Source organism: Hemitrygon akajei, chromosome 13, assembly GCF_048418815.1.
Source record: "Hemitrygon akajei chromosome 13, sHemAka1.3, whole genome shotgun sequence".
NCBI lineage: Eukaryota > Metazoa > Chordata > Chondrichthyes > Myliobatiformes > Dasyatidae > Hemitrygon > Hemitrygon akajei.
The window spans coordinates 4,661,079-4,676,785 of NC_133136.1; the positions used below are offsets into that span (position 1 = coordinate 4,661,079).

At 47.2% G+C, this 15,707-nt stretch overlaps 1 protein-coding gene and 1 long non-coding RNA gene across 3 annotated transcripts in view; one reads left to right on the forward strand and one right to left on the reverse strand.

Moving 5' to 3' along the window:
- The window catches only part of smad7 (SMAD family member 7), a 47,414-nt gene extending 42,052 nt beyond the window's left edge, over positions 1 to 5,362 (reverse strand). Inside the window, exons 1-2 of one of the 2 annotated variants that reach the window (XM_073064063.1) lie at positions 4,186 to 5,362; positions 3,012 to 3,065 (exon numbers count right to left, since the gene is read on the reverse strand). In XM_073064063.1, coding sequence (XP_072920164.1) covers positions 3,012 to 3,065; positions 4,186 to 4,798 — 667 coding nt within the window. In that variant the 5' untranslated portion in view covers positions 4,799 to 5,362. The remainder of the gene's footprint in view (positions 1 to 3,011; positions 3,066 to 4,185) is intronic. The other variant, XM_073064061.1, reaches the window with a different exon arrangement.
- A 495-nt stretch (positions 5,363 to 5,857) lies between these two features.
- LOC140737601 (uncharacterized) lies at positions 5,858 to 15,280 on the forward strand. The gene is made up of 3 exons (XR_012101197.1): positions 5,858 to 5,979; positions 12,417 to 12,884; positions 15,230 to 15,280. It is a non-coding gene; the product is annotated as an uncharacterized lncRNA (long non-coding RNA).
- The last annotated feature ends 427 nt before the right edge of the window (positions 15,281 to 15,707 follow it).

The window sequence follows — 15,707 nt, forward strand, 5'->3', positions numbered from 1 at the left end:
AGAGGTTTACTAGGATGCTGCCTGGATTAGAGGGCATGTGCTATAATGAGAGGCTGGACAAATTTGGGTTGTTCTCTCTGGAGCAACAAGGACTCAGGGGAGATCTGATAGAGGTTTATAAGATTATGAGAGGCTTGGGTAGAGTAAGACACACGGTGCCTAGGGTGGTAGAGGCAGATACTTTAAGAGGTATTTAGAAAGGCACAAGGATATGAGGAAAATGGAAGGGTATGGATATTGTGGAGGCAGAAGAGGTTAGTTTAGTTGGCCATTTGATTGCTAATTTATTTGATTTGGCAGCAGGGCCTGTTCTGTCCTATGAATGTTATTGGGAGAGTAACATTCCTCAACATGGGAGCCTAAGGCTGAAGGAATATGGCTTTTCTAGTGTGGGAAGTGTGCTGGGCAGGGGGGAGCATTAAGGTTCCACACAGCCAAGCACAAAGTTTGAAAGATACAGCCTCCCTAAAGGATGATTTAATCAGTCATATCAAAATGTCTGGACTAAAAAAATAATAAAGGACTTAGATAAAGGAAGAGATTTCTTCCCTAAATACACAAAATTTCAAGGGCAGTCTTGAGTTTTGAGTTTGGGGTCCCATCATCAGCAAGTACAGGGTCAATACCAAGCATTGGGGCCCCAAGGCCTGGGATATTCATTGTAGTACATTTCACAGGGTGTTTCGATGCAATACGTCATAGACAAATCTAAATCAGCTATGTATTGCTGCTCAATACTAACTGTCGCCCGATCATCCCAGCCGCACTACACACCGAAGGAATCTGAATCAGGTTTAATGACACCGACATATGTTGTGAAATGTGTTGTTTTGTGGCAGCAGTACATTGCAATAAACAATCATTAAAACCATATATTACACTAAGTATGCATGGAAAATATTAAATCAAACAATAAGCACACGAGATGCTGGAAATCAGGAGTAACACACACAAAATGCTGGAGGAACTCAGCAGGCCAGGCAGCATCTATGGAGAGGAATAAGCAGTCGACATATTGGGCCGAGACCCTTTATCAGGACCTGATGTAGGTTCCTGTCCTACATCCTGATGAAGGGCCATGGCCAGAAACATCAACTCTTTATCCATCTCCTTGAACAAGTTGTGCAGAAAGAGAGCAAAATAAAAGGTTAAAAAGTAGTGGGGTAATGTTTAGAGGTTCATTGCCCACCCAGAGGGCAAGAGCCTGCAGCAGCACCAAAGACCAGCACCCTTCACAAGAACAACAGTTTTCCTTAAAACTTGTCAAGAGCTGAAGTGCCTGATGTGATGCCCAGTCTGTGTGAAGTCTTTTGTCCACATAGCAGGGCTGTGAACTAGTGCAAAGTACAGTGAAAGTCCTGCCTTCGGAGATGAAACTTAATCAACAGACATTCTTTCTTATCATCCAACTGATAACATTATAACTGAACACCATGGAGCACATCCACACAGTGCACTGTCACAGGAAAGCAGCATCCGTCATCAGGGACCCCCACTGCCCAGGCCATGCTCTCTTCTCGCTGCTGCCGTTGAGGAGGAGGTCTCACACTACCAGGTTAAGGGTGAAAGGTGAAATGTTTCCGGGGAACACGAGGGTGTGGAATGAGCTGCCAGAGGATGTGGTACACGTGGGTTCGATTTCACCATTTAAGAGAAGTTTAGATAGATAGATAGATAGATACTTTATTCATCCCCATGGGGAAATTCAACAATTTTTCCAATGTCCCATACACTTGTTGTAGCAAAACTAATTACATACAATACTTAACTCAGTAAAAAATATGATATGCATCTAAATCACTCTCTCAAAAAGCATTAATAATAGCTTTAATGGATACATGGGTGGGAGGGGTATGCAAGACTACATTCTAGCTTGTTCTCCCTCCCCTCTTCCCACCTTCCTATTCTGGCATCTTCCCCTTTTATTGCCAATCCTGAAGGGTCTCAGCCCAAAACATTGACTGTTTAATTCCCCTCCACAAATGCTGTCTGACCTGTTGAGTTCCTCCAGCATTTAGTATGTCCTGATCCAGGGGCAGGATAGTTTGACATGAGCGAGAGATGGGCTGAAAGGCCTGTTTACTTGCTTTGTGACTCTATGCAACAGTTGAATGTGCACACCATGCCTCAAAGATGTGTTCTACAGTTAGGATGTGAATGGTCCCTCGCGCCTGGACTACGCTAACGTTCACAATTTCTCCTTTACTGGCCACCAGTTCACACCGACAACCCCGCGAGGGAACCACTTTCAAACTAGCACCTGAATCAATTCTGCTGGGTGGGAGTAGGGGAAGGAGGCCCCCCCGTGGAAGTCTCTTTGAGCGGGAGGCCATTGAGGATCTGGGGTGGAAGTTGTTTCACAAGGTAGCACCGTCAAGTCAGTTCACTGATTTCCCGTCCACCTGTCCATTCTATGGCCGGGAGGAGTCAGTGCAACACTTTGAAATGCAGTCCCCATTTGAATATCCGAAGGGGTTGCACTTCGGCCCGGCGCTCCTGATACACGGGCACCCAGTACGGGGAGGGGGGTGTCACTCGGAGGATCTACTAGTGGAGTCCGAGGGGAAGGGGTCTTGCTCCTGATCCTGGCCAAGATGGACATTCACGGGTCCCGGCCCGAACTGCCCTCTTCCGGGGTTACGTTTGTACCCGGGTGCCCTCGGAGAAAGATGCAGTTCCGAGAACGGTGCCTATACGGACTGAATTTTACAGACAGTAGTAGTCATGTTTTAATTTGAAATTGTTGTACGTTTTGTAAATCCTCGATGTCTGTACCTGTGTGTGAATACACTTCTGTCAAAATAAATTCTGCTTCTTACGGAAACATCGCCCCTCCCCTTTGCCCGGGTTTAACCCAACAGAAACGCCCGTTGCATAAAATGGGTTTTTATATAAAAACTATTACAAGTCTTTTCTACAAATATACATCTTCAGAATATGTTTTCTGCGCCTGGGGAGAACACTTGCTATTTAAATAACCACACATCATGAATAAGGAAGCCGAGACTTACCGGGCTGTTTAATTGAGTCCATTGGAAGTCTGGAATAAGGAGGCGGGGGTGACTCTGGGAACATAAAAAGGGTAAAAGCCGTGATAAGCGATAGAAACTCCAGATAACACTGTCAGGCATTCTTTGGTAAACTGTTTGTCCTACTCTGGGGGCTGGAGGCAGAACTGCAAAGGCGGCGATCGCCTTGATAGTTAACAGTCACATAAACAGGAGTCAGCCTGGCGCCAGTCTCGCTGATATCCAACTTGTGTGTCTAATCGCCCTTCCTTGCCTCACGTAAACCACTTCTGCTCTGGAAATTACCACTGAATCACTCCCACTGGGTGAGGATCGCACCGCGCCATCTAACTGAAAAAAAATCAGCCATTTACCGCGGCGACAAGTCGCCCAACTATTTAGACAGAGAAAAAACTTTTATCTACTTGATGGATACAAAGGATTTAAAGCAAGTTTGAACTTCCGCCCTCAAAAGGAACGCGAATTTAAAGAATAAATACTCGATATTCTGTCAATTCCAAGAAATACTAAAGATATGAATTACCCCACCCACGTACACCTCTGCCCGCTCCTAACATTTTTTAACTCAGTTAACAATTATGGATATTAAACTTATACATATTTACATCTCTACAAAGAAAAGTTCCCAGCAATGTCTGGTCTTAGGATAGTTTTAAATCAGCGCACAGGCAGATCCAAGTTTTCGCTAACTAATCCCCCCCCCCAACCCCCGAACCAGTTTGGGATCAAAACTTTCTCTTAAATTGATTCTCCGGGAATTAAATGTTAATATTGGGACAACCTACGTTGTCGGAAAAGGCATATAATTTAAAACAACCATGTTACGTTTAAAAAAAAATTGAGGCAAATATAAAATTATTAAATTATACTGACCATAAGATCCACAAAACCGAGCGCTCTTACGGTAACGCAAAATGAGCGGAACAAGTTTGTAAAGGACTAGTTAATGCTTATCTAATTAAAAATTGAAGTTAACATTAACTGAAAAGACCAACTCCCCCCCCCCCCCCCATACACGACTCTCCCGTTCACATGGGTGGCCCAGGTGATGGCAACGAGACCGATGAAAACCTCTTACGAAACATTACGGTATTGATGTCTGCTTTAAAGTGAAAACCAAAGAAAAACAGCGTCAAACAACGCCGGCTTCGCTTACCGAATTCACAGAGCCTGCTAAGGTGGTGTGGGTTACAACAGACCGAATCCGGGTTGTTGGTTCCGTAAGATTCACAACAATAAAGTCTTTTCAATTCCGAAGAGTTTCTCAGGTCAGGCCAGCGGAAGACTTTACATATCAGTACCGGTAGGGAGTAAGTTTGTTTGCTGAGTTTCGGCTCAATCATCTTGGGTAAGAGGAGGCAGCCGGTGCGGGCTCCCCCTTTACTATCTACCGCTTGAAGCAGTAACTCCAATTGTTTCTCCTTGAGTTTCTTTAGCAGCGAGTGAGTTAGGGTTTTCAATTCTGGGTCGGAGTTCGTGTATTTGGACCCTTTACCCCCACAACATCCACCGCCGCCGCCTCCCCCTCCTCCTCCTCCGCGGTTTGCATCGCCCTCGCTGTCCGTCTGCCCGTCTGCCTCTCCCAACGTGCGGCTTCTCCAAAGTCGCCGGACCAGACCCGATCGTTTCGTCCTGAACATGCGAGATGGAAATCCGCCAGAGAGAAATGTGCTAAAATCCAGCCAGATACAGCAAAGACATCTCCGTAAAACATGAATCCAGCCTGTTCTCGATAGCAACACAGTAACAGCCGTACAGATCTGTAGCATACGCCACCTCCTCTCTCTTTCAAATGAAAGGATAAGAGCCGGGAAAATGGTTTGATGAAGACTGAATTAAATATATATATAAGCGGGGGATGGGGATGGGTTAGTGCGGCTCCTCGAAGATACAATCATGCATTGTAACCCACCGATACAAAGTAGAAAAAATGTAGCCAAGAATATGTACCCATTGAAATGTAACCCAAACGTTCTCTTGTTCCTTCCTTGGCTTTCGGATAGATTAATCCAACCCCATAATCCGGCTCCTTTAATGACTGTAGAGATCGTTTGCTCTTCCTTTCCGCGTTTATAGATACACACAGGCAGGGGTTTTAATATGTTCCTGCTTTCTCTCTCTCTCTCTTCAGCTTGACTTGAACGTGCTTTGACTCCCTCTCTCCCGCTTTCCTCGTTACCTCAATCTTCCTTTTTTTAACCATAAAAAAACACGATGTACAAAGACCAAATCACAGAGAGTTGTCGCCGTTTCCAGCCCGTGGGTTTACTAAGCGCTCCGGACTCGCGGCTGAAACTGACACAAGGCTTGAAATTTACAAGCCCTCGGCTTGGCTGCGCATTGGCGCGGTCGGTCACGTGTGCGTCTAGACACTTTGTCGCGGCCCCCCGGTTTAAAGTGATTGTTACGCAAACAAGCGATCACATTACTAACAGACCTTCTTTACTTCTAAACCGTTCCCCCTTCAACGCACCATTACAGAACATTAAACCACTATTAATAATGTAAACATTTAATATATTTATAGTGAGGTGTTGGGGGAGGAAAACGATCATTGGAATTTTGGAAAGTGGAACTTGCTTTAGTTTCTTGTACATTAAAAAAACATTTTGTCTCCATCCACACCCCCCAACCACACTACTTTATCATTTCCTGTCAGTCACCTTATGTACAGACACTCCTGAGCCTGGTGTCACGTTATGGACATACAATCAATCGGTGTGTATAAACTATTTTGTGTATTTATATTTATGTTTTTATTAATGTGTTAATTATGTTTTATTGGTGCTGCATCGGATCCGGAGTAACAACTATTTTACATTTGTGTGTTGGAAATGAGATTAAATACTCTTGAACCTTCTCTGGAATCCTGTGCACAGCACGGAACCAGGTAACGGCGCCGAGGTGTGGAGTGGGGACGGAGGTTACGTCTAGAGACACGGTGAATTAGGTATGAATCGGATCCTCTCAAACGGTCGATATGTGCATTTTAGATAGTTAGGTCAACGTTAAATCTGTTTCTTTGCAGTCTTTAAATTAATTTTGATTATATGCCCACAAGGTTCCTTAAGATTGTTATAGTCGGGGGTGGTAATGGGGACAAGCTCCCGCTACCTATTAAATGCTCCCAGTGGCGTGCGTTTCAAACAACCTCTGACAACCAATTCCATCTCCTGGCCTTCATGTGTGGCTCAGCTTAAACCCAGCGGAACCGCTCCTACTGACAGGCGAAGGGGCAAAGGCGGGCGACTGACGCCTTCAAACCAGTCGCTTCAGGCAGATGGGGTTCATCAGTCGGAGTTGGCAGCTCACCTAGGAGAAGGGAAACTCCGATCTCAGACCTCCGCTGCCTTACGGCTTCGGGATTAAACCCCCGAGTGAAAATCCGGAGTTGGAGTCCCTAAGGAAATCCTACATTGAATTCAAAGCTGACTGGGAACTCCTGCGACACGGCTGGTGCCAAACTGTATCAGTCTCTGCCGTTCCTGCTGTGTGGGAGAGGAGGGAGCCTGTTGTAAGAGGGAACAGCTTCCTGCGAGTACGTAGACAGCTAGGATCCCGACCGTAAGGAACTTCGAGGCTTCCACAGAGGTGCTGTGTCGTTTTGCGTCCCTGACGACAGAAAACATTTCTAGGTGATGTTATTGCTGGTTCGAGACCATGATGAAGCTGACACACACAAAATGCTGGAGGAACTCAGCAGGCTAGGCAGCATCAATGGGAGCGAGTACAGGTGACGTCATCGCCATAAGATTAGGATAAAGACAGGACCGAGCGCCAAACCCCGCAACATTCACAAAATGCTGGAACTCAACAGGCCAGGCAGCATCCGTGGAAATGAACAAAGAGTCGAGGCCCTTCTTCCGAAACGTCGACTGATTATTCATTTCCATAGATGCTGGGTTCCTCCAACATCTTGTGCGTGTTGCTCTGCAGAATCCCTCACGCTAACCCTCGCTTGTCTGGGATCAAGGCGACAAGGCAATAGCTGGGAATTAATCCGAAATGCAACGAGTGGATAATTCACAGGAAAAAAAATAGGCTGCATCACCGTCTGGTTCGGGAATTGCAAAGCACCTGACCACACTGGCTGACTGGCAGGACGCAAAGAGTTTTCTGGTGGGCTGCTGTGTGTTCCGTAGCCGTCTGTGCTGGGACCGATTCTTGTTACGTTATATGCCAATGATTTGGATGATGGAGTTGAAGGCTTTGTTGCAAAATTTGCAGAATATATGAAGATAAGCGGAGGGGCAGGCAGTTTTGAGGAAGTGGTGAGGCTACTGAAGAATTTAGATTAGGAGATTGGGCAAAGAAGTGGCAGATGGAATACAGTGCCGGGAAGTGTATGGTCACGCACTTTGGTAGAAGAAATAAAAGCATAGACTATTTTCTAAATGGAGAGAACATTTGGAAGAAATGGGATTTGGGAGTCCTAGTGCAGGATTCCCTAAAGGTTAACTTGCAGGTAGAACCGGCGGTGACGTGCTAGCATTTATTTTGAGAGGATGAGAATATAAAAGCAAGTACCTAATATTGAGGCTTTATGAGGCACTGGTGAGGCCTCATTTGGAGTTTTGTGAACAGTTTGGGGTATTTAGAAGAATGGGGGGGGGGGGGGATCTCATTGAAACCTCTTGGATGTTGAAAGGCCTAGATGTTTCCTGTAGTGTGGGAATCTAGTGCCAGAAAGCATTGCCTCAAAATAGAGGGATGCCCATTTAAGATGGAGATGAGGAGAAATTTCTTTAGCCAGACGGTAGTGAATGTGCCACCACAGGTGGCTTGGAGGCCAGGTCATAGGGTGCATTTAAGGAGGAGATTCATAGATTCTTGATTAATCAGAGTGTGAAAGCTTATGCGGAGGAGGCAGGAGAATGAAATGGATCAGCCATGATGAAATAGCAGAGCAGTCTCGATGGGCCAAATGGCCTAATTCTGCTCTTATGACTTATGGTCTTAATTTAAAAATTCAAGGCCCTACAAAGGATTGCAAGAATGGTTGAGATGATCAATCCGAGATATTTATCAGGAGCACTGCATACGCATGATCAATGAGCCCCCTCATCCATCCAGCACTTTCTTTAACCCCCTTCCCACCTAATCCAGACAGCATGCTGGTAAATCTCCTCTGCACCCTGTCTAATCCAGACAGCACGCTGGTAAATCTCCTCTGCACCCTCTCTAATCCAGGCAGCATCCTGGTAAATCTCCTCTGCACCCTCTCTAATCCAGACAGCACCCTGGTAAATCTCCTCTGCACCCTCTCAAATCCAGACAGCACGCTGGTAAATCTCCTCTGCACCCTCTCTAATCCAGACAGCACCCTGGTAAATCTCCTCTGCACCCTCTCTAATCCAGACAGCACCCTGGTAAATCTCCTCTGCACCCTCTCAAATCCAGACAGCACCCTGGTAAATCTCCTCTGCACCCTCTCTAATCCAGACAGCACGCTGGTAAATCTCCTCTGCACCCTCTCTAATCCAGACAGCACGCTGGTAAATCTCCTCTGAACCCTCTCTAACCCAGGCAGCATCCTGGTAAATCTCCTCTGCACCCTCTCTAATCCAGGCAGCATCCTGGTAAATCTCCTCTGCACCCTCTCTAATCCAGACAGCATCCTGGTAAATCTCCTCTGCACCCTCTCAAATCCAGACAGCATGCTGGTAAATCTCCTCTGCACCCTCTCAAATCCAGACAGCATGCTGGTAAATCTCCTCTGCACCCTCTCTAATCCAGACAGCACGCTGGTAAATCTCCACTGCACCCTCTCTAATCCAGACAGCACGCTGGTAAATCTCCTCTGAACCCTCTCTAACCCAGACAGCATCCTGGTAAATCTCCTCTGCACCCTCTCTAATCCAGACAGCATCCTGGTCAATCTCCTCTACACCCTCTCTAATCCAGGCAGCATCCTGGTAAATCTCCTCTGCACCCTCTCTAATCCAGGCAGCTTCCTGGTCAATCTCCTCTGCACCCTCTCTAATCCAGGCAGCATCCTGGTAAATCTCCTCTGCACCCTCTCTAATCCAGACAGCATCCTGGTGAATCTCCTCTGCACCCTCTCTAATCCAGACAGCTTCCTGGTCAATCTCCTCTGCACCCTCTCTAATCCAGACAGCATCCTGGTGAATCTCCTCTGCACCCTCTCTAATCCAGACAGCATCCTGGTGAATCTCCTCTGCACCCTCTCTAACCCAGACAGCATCCTGGTAAATCTCCTCTGCACCCTCTCTAATCCAGGCAGCATCCTGGTAAATCTCCTCTGCACCCTCTCTAATCCAGACAGCATCCTGGTGAATCTCCTCTGCACCCTCTCTAATCCAGACAGCATCCTGGTGAATCTCCTCTGCACCCACTCTAATCCAGACAGCATCCTGGTGAATCTCCTCTGCACCCTCTCTAATCCAGACAGCATCCTGGTGAATCTCCTCTGCACCCTCTCTAATCCAGACAGCATCCTGGTAAATCTCCTCTGCACCCTCTCTAATCCAGACAGCATCCTGGTGAATCTCCTCTGCACCCTCTCTAATCCAGGCAGCATCCTGGTCAATCTCCTCTGCACCCTCTCTAATCCAGGCAGCATCCTGGTCAATCTCCTCTGCACCCTCTCTAATCCAGGCAGCATCCTGGTCAATCTCCTCTGCACCCTCTCTAATCCAGGCAGCATCCTGGTGAATCTCCTCTGCACCCTCTCTAATCCAGACAGCATCCTGGTAAATCTCCTCTGCACCCTCTCTAATCCAGACAGCTTCCTGGTAAATCTCCTCTGCACCCTCTCTAATCCAGGCAGCATCCTGGTAAATCTCCTCTGCACCCTCTCTAATCCAGACAGCATCCTGGTAAATCTCCTCTGCACCCTCTCAAATCCAGGCAGCATCCTGGTCAATCTCCTCTGCACCCTCTCTAATCCAGACAGCTTCCTGGTAAATCTCCTCTGCATCCTCTCTAATCCAGACAGCTTCCTGGTAAATCTCCTCTGCACCCTCTCTAATCCAGGCAGCATCCTGGTCAATCTCCTCTGCACCCTCTCTAATCCAGGCAGCATCCTGGTCAATCTCCTCTGCACCCTCTCTAATCCAGGCAGCATCCTGGTGAATCTCCTCTGCACCCTCTCTAAGGTTTCCACAACAACAATGTGGTGACCAGAACTGAACACAATATTCCAAGTGTGGTATAACCAGGCTTTTATAGAGCTGCAACATTACTTCACTTTCCTGGAACTGAACCCGCTAACTAATGAAGGCCTTCTTGACCATCCTATCAACCTGCATGGCAAGTCTGATGGATCCATGAACCTGGAGCCACAGATCACTCTGTTCATCCACACTGCTAAGAATCCTGCCATTAACCCTATATTCTACCTTTAATTTCAATCTTCCAAAGCTCAAAGTAAATTTATTACCAAAGTATGTATATGTCACCATATTCTACCCTGGCATTCATTTTCCTGCAATCAATTACAGTAGAACAGAGAAGTACAATAGAATCGCTGAATAATTATACTGCCGTGGTCCCAATGGAACAGCGGCAGGCAGCCAGGTTCTGGTCTCCAATTCCCCAGAGTACGGTTAGCTGTCATTGTCTCTTTAAAACTCTGACTGCCAGTTATTGCCTGCACATTTGTTCATGGAAAATGTGTTGTGCTGAGCACTCGGTGCTCAATGGTAGGAGTTCCATTTCTAGTACTACTGTTTGTGATTGTGCCTTTGGGCTTCATTTGTGTCGTCTTGTTTATTTGGTCTGAGTCAATTCTGGACCTTACTCTGTACCTGGGTTCACCTCCATCCATAGTTCTCTTGTAATATACACACAACGACTGTCAACGACCAATGTACGAAAGAAGACAATGTGTGCAAATAATAAATAAATAAATACATAAATAAATGAATAAATAAATAAATAAATAAATAGATACATACATACATACATACATACATACATACATACATACATACATACATACACAGACAGATAGATAGATAGATCGATAGTACTGAGAACGTGAGCAATAGAGACCTTGAAATTAAGTCTAGAGGTTGTGGAATCAGTTGTGTTGACGTGAGTGAAGTTATCCACGCAGGTCCAGGAAGCTGATGGTTGAAGGGTAATAACTGTTCATGAACCTGGTGATGTAGGCTCTACGGCTTCTGTACCTCCTTCCCGATGGCAGCAGCAAGAAGGAAGCTGGCTTGGATGGTGGGGGTCCCTGATGATGGATACTGCTTTCCTGTAAGAGGGCTCTATGTAGAGGGTGGGGAGGGCTTTTTCCATGATGGACTGGGCTGTATCCAGCAGACTCTATAGACTGTCCATTCCTGGCCATTGCTGTGATGAAACCAATCAGGATTCTCTCTACTGTGCAGCTATAGAAGTTTTATACAACATGACAAATCCGTGCAAACCTCAAACAGTAGAATCGTTGCTGTGCTCTCTGTGCAATGGCACTTACGTCCTGGTCCCAGGACAGATCTTCTGATCCAACTGAACTCCATTTTAACCAGATTAAACTCCATCTGCCCATCCTGTCAACATCCCGCTGTAACCCCCGACAACCGCTTCATATGGAGGCAAATGCACGTCTCCAGGCTCAATGAACTGCAGTTGATCTAAGGGCTGTGGAGCTGGTGAGGGAAAAACGATCCATTATACCATGGACCCTTACCGAGAGGTGGGGAACCTCTGCATTAAACCATTCCCACACAGTCACTTGATTAACACAATTACACTGTGGCAGGGACATGGCTACCTGTGTGGGGAAGAGAATTAACTCAGAAAGGAACCCACAAGATATGGTAAGGGCACCATGGGTTAGCCTGATGCTATTGCAGCTTGGGGCGTTAGAGTTCAGAGTTCATTTCTGACATCATCTGTCGGGTATTTGCGCATCTTCCTTGTGGAATGTGTGTGTTTCCCTCGGGTGCTCCGATTTTCTCCCACAGACCAATTGCATACCGTTAGTAGGTTAACTGATCATTGTAAATTATGCAGTGATTAGGCTCAGGTTAAATCTGGGGTTGCTGGGCACAACTGCTCGAAGGGCTGGAAGAGGCTGCTCCATGCTGTATCTCTAAATAAATAAGTTTCACTGACCTCCCTGTAAAGTATCCACAGCTGTGAAACAGCCCAGAAAACATTTACTTCATGGAATAATTCAGTTTATGCAATTATTTTCAAATAAATCACAGTTTTAGCTCCCCTTAAAGGTCATTTGGCACAAGGACTGCCCATGTGATGGATCTAGGAAAAAAAACTGTGAATGTCAGTACAATGTTTAACTAACTGTGGCATTCCAAGTAAGGCAGGTTGTGTTTTCAAAGTTCAAAGTCAATTTATTATCAAAGTATGTGTATGTCACCATATACCACCCTGAAATTTATTTTCTTGCAGGCATTCACAGTAGAACAAAGAAATGCGATAGAATCAATGAAAAACCACACACAGACGGACAAGAAGGCACACTGTGCAAAGGCAAGAGAAAACAAATAATAATAATCCTTGTTGTCTGTCGTATCCAACAACAATGGAAGCTTGGGTGGAAACACTTTTCAAAGTGGGAAACCTGTATCACTGGGACAGTTCTGCACTCTTCACCTCCGATGTCTGGGTCCAGTGTTACGAATAGTCGTCACAACTGGGGTCTTCCTTGGTGGCAGTGGATGACTGTGACTTCCTCCATGCCTCGAAACGGAGAATTGTAGAACCTCCTTTCTGGCCTGTTGATCTCATCCGCCCAGTCCATCATTCCCACTCCGATCTGTCATTCCATGAGGCCGCTGTCAGGGTGGAGGAGTGACACCACGTATTCCACCTCGGCAGCCTTCAACCTGATGGCATGAATATCAATTTCTCCTTCTGGTAATATTTTACTGTTTTTTTCTTTAACCACCTCCCTCCCACCCTCCTCCTCTTTATGGACTCTCCACCCAGGACTTCTACCCGCCCTGGATCTGTTTATCTCTAATTGCCGTCGGGACATTAACCGTCTCGACTTCACCACCCCTTGCTCTCCAATTCCAACCTTACCCCCTCTGAACGCTCTGCTCTGCATTCCCTCCGCAACAATCCCAACCTTACCATTAAACCCTCTGATAAGGGGGGTGCTGGTGTCGTCTGGCGCACCGACCTGTACATAGCGGAGGCACGACGACAACTCGCTGACACCTCCTCTTATCTACCCCTGGACAATGACCCCACTAGGGAGCACCAGTCCATTGTCTCCCAAACCATTTCCGATCTCATCAGCTCGGGAGATCTCCCATCCACGGCCACCAAACTTATAGTTCCCACACCCCACACTTCCCGTTTCTACCTCCTACCCAAGATCCACAAACCTGCCTGTCCAGGCAGACCCATTGTCTCAGCTTGCTCCTGCCCCACCGAACTCATTTCTGCCTATCTCGACTCTGTTTTATCTCCCCTTCTTCAATCCCTTCCCACCTATGTCCGTGATACTTCCCATGCTTTACATCTCTTCACAGATTTCAAGTTCCCTGGCCCCCACCACCTCATTTTCACCATGGACGTCCAGTCCCTATATACCTCTATCCCCCACCAGGAAGGTCTCAAAGCTCTCCGTTTCTTCCTGGATTCCAGACCCAGCCAGTCACCCTCTACCACCACTCTTCTCCGCCTCGCGGAATTAGTCCTCACCCTTAACAATTTCTCCTTTGGCTCCTCCCACTTCTTCCAAACTAAAGGTGTAGCCATGGGCACTCGCATGGGTCCTAACTATGCCTGCCTTTTTGTCGTCCATGTGGAGCAATCTATGTTCCAAGCCTACACTGGTATCTGTCCTCCGCTTTTCTTGCGTTATATCGACGACTGCATCGGCACTGCTTCCTGCACACATGCTGAGCTCGTCGACTTCATTAACTTCACCTCCAACTTTCAACCCGCCCTCAAATTCACCTGGTCTATTTCCGACACCTCCCTCCCCTTTCTAAATCTTTCTGTTTCTATCTCTGGAGACAGCCTATCCACCGATGTCTACTACAAACCTACTAACTCCCACAGCTACCTAGACTATTCCTCCTCCCACCCTGTCTCCTGCAAAAATGCTATCCCATTCTCTCAATTCCTCCGCCTCCGCCGCATCTGCTCTCAGGATGAGGCCTTTCATTCTAGGACAAAGGAGATGTCTTCCTTTTTTAAAGAAAGGGGCTTCCCTTCATCCACTATCAACTCTGCCCTCCATCGCGTCTCAGGTATTTCACGCACCTCTGCCCTCACTCCATCCCCCCGCCAGCCCACCAGGGATAGAGTCCCCCTGGTCCTCGCCTATCACCCTACCAGCCTACAGATCCGACGTATAATCCTCCGTAACTTCCGCCACCTCCTACGTGATCCCACCACCAGCCACATCTTCCCCTCGCCCCCACTCTTGGCTTTCTGCAGGGATCACTCCTTACGCGACTCCCTTGTCCATTCATCCCCCCATCCCTCCCCACGGACCTCCCTCTGGGCACTCATCCCTGCAAACGGAAGAAGTGCTACACCTGCCCCCACACTTCTTCCCTCACCACCATCCCAGGCCCCAGACAGTCCTTTCAGGTGAGGCACCACCTCACCTGCGAGTCAACTGGGGTGATATACTGTATCCGGTGCTCCCAATGTGGCCATTTATACATTGGGGAGACCCGCCGCGGACAGGGAGACCGTTTCGCCAAACACCAGCGCTCAGTCCTCCAGCAGTGGCGGGATCTCCCTGTGGCCACACACTTCAATTCCACAGACCACTCCCACTCCGACATGTCTGTCCATGGCCTCCTCTACCGTCAAGATGAGGCCACATGCAGGTCGATGGAGCAATATCTTATCTCCTGCCTAGGTAGCCTCCTACCTGCCGGCATGAACATCCAACTCACGGACCTCCGTTGATACCCCTGCCCCCCCCCCCCTTACCCCCATCCCTATCTATTATTTTAGTCTGGTTCTCTTTCTCTCTCTTTTCCCCCCTCACTATAATCTCCCCCCAGCCCTACCTTTCTTTCTCTTTTATTTCCCATAATTCTCCACCTTCCCCCTAGCCCATTTCCCTCCAGCCTATCACTTCCTAGCTCCCTACTTTATCCCTCCCCCCACTTCTTATCCCCCCTCGACCATCCCATGAAGGGTTTCGGCCCGAAATGTTTTCACTACCTCCTTCCATAGATGCTGTCTGGCCTGCTGAGTTCTGCCAGCATTTTGTGTTTTTTTTTTAGGAAATCCCAACTGTTGTGGTGGACTGAATGGAGGTGCTCCCACCACCTTCTGTGAAAAAACCTGCCCCTCACAGCTCCTTTGGGTAAGAGTTTGGTTTGGACTAGGTGAGCCAAAGAACCTGTTTCTCTGCTGTAGTGCCCTGTGACTGTACAACTCCCCTTAAACTGTGTCTTTTAGTTATAGATTCCCCCATCCTCCCTTTATCGTTCTCTGCTGTAGTGCCCTGTGACTGTACAACTCCCCTTAAACTGTGTCTTTTAGTTATAGATTCCCCCATCCTCCCTTTATCGTTCTCTGCTGTAGTGCCCTGTGACTGTACAACTCCCCTTAAACTGTGTCTTTTAGTTATAGATTCCCCCATCCTCCCTTTATCGTTCTCTGCTGTAGTGCCCTGTGACTGTACAACTCCCCTTAAACTGTGTCTTTTAGTTATAGATTCCCCCATCCTCCCTTTATCGTTCTCTGCTGTAGTGCCCT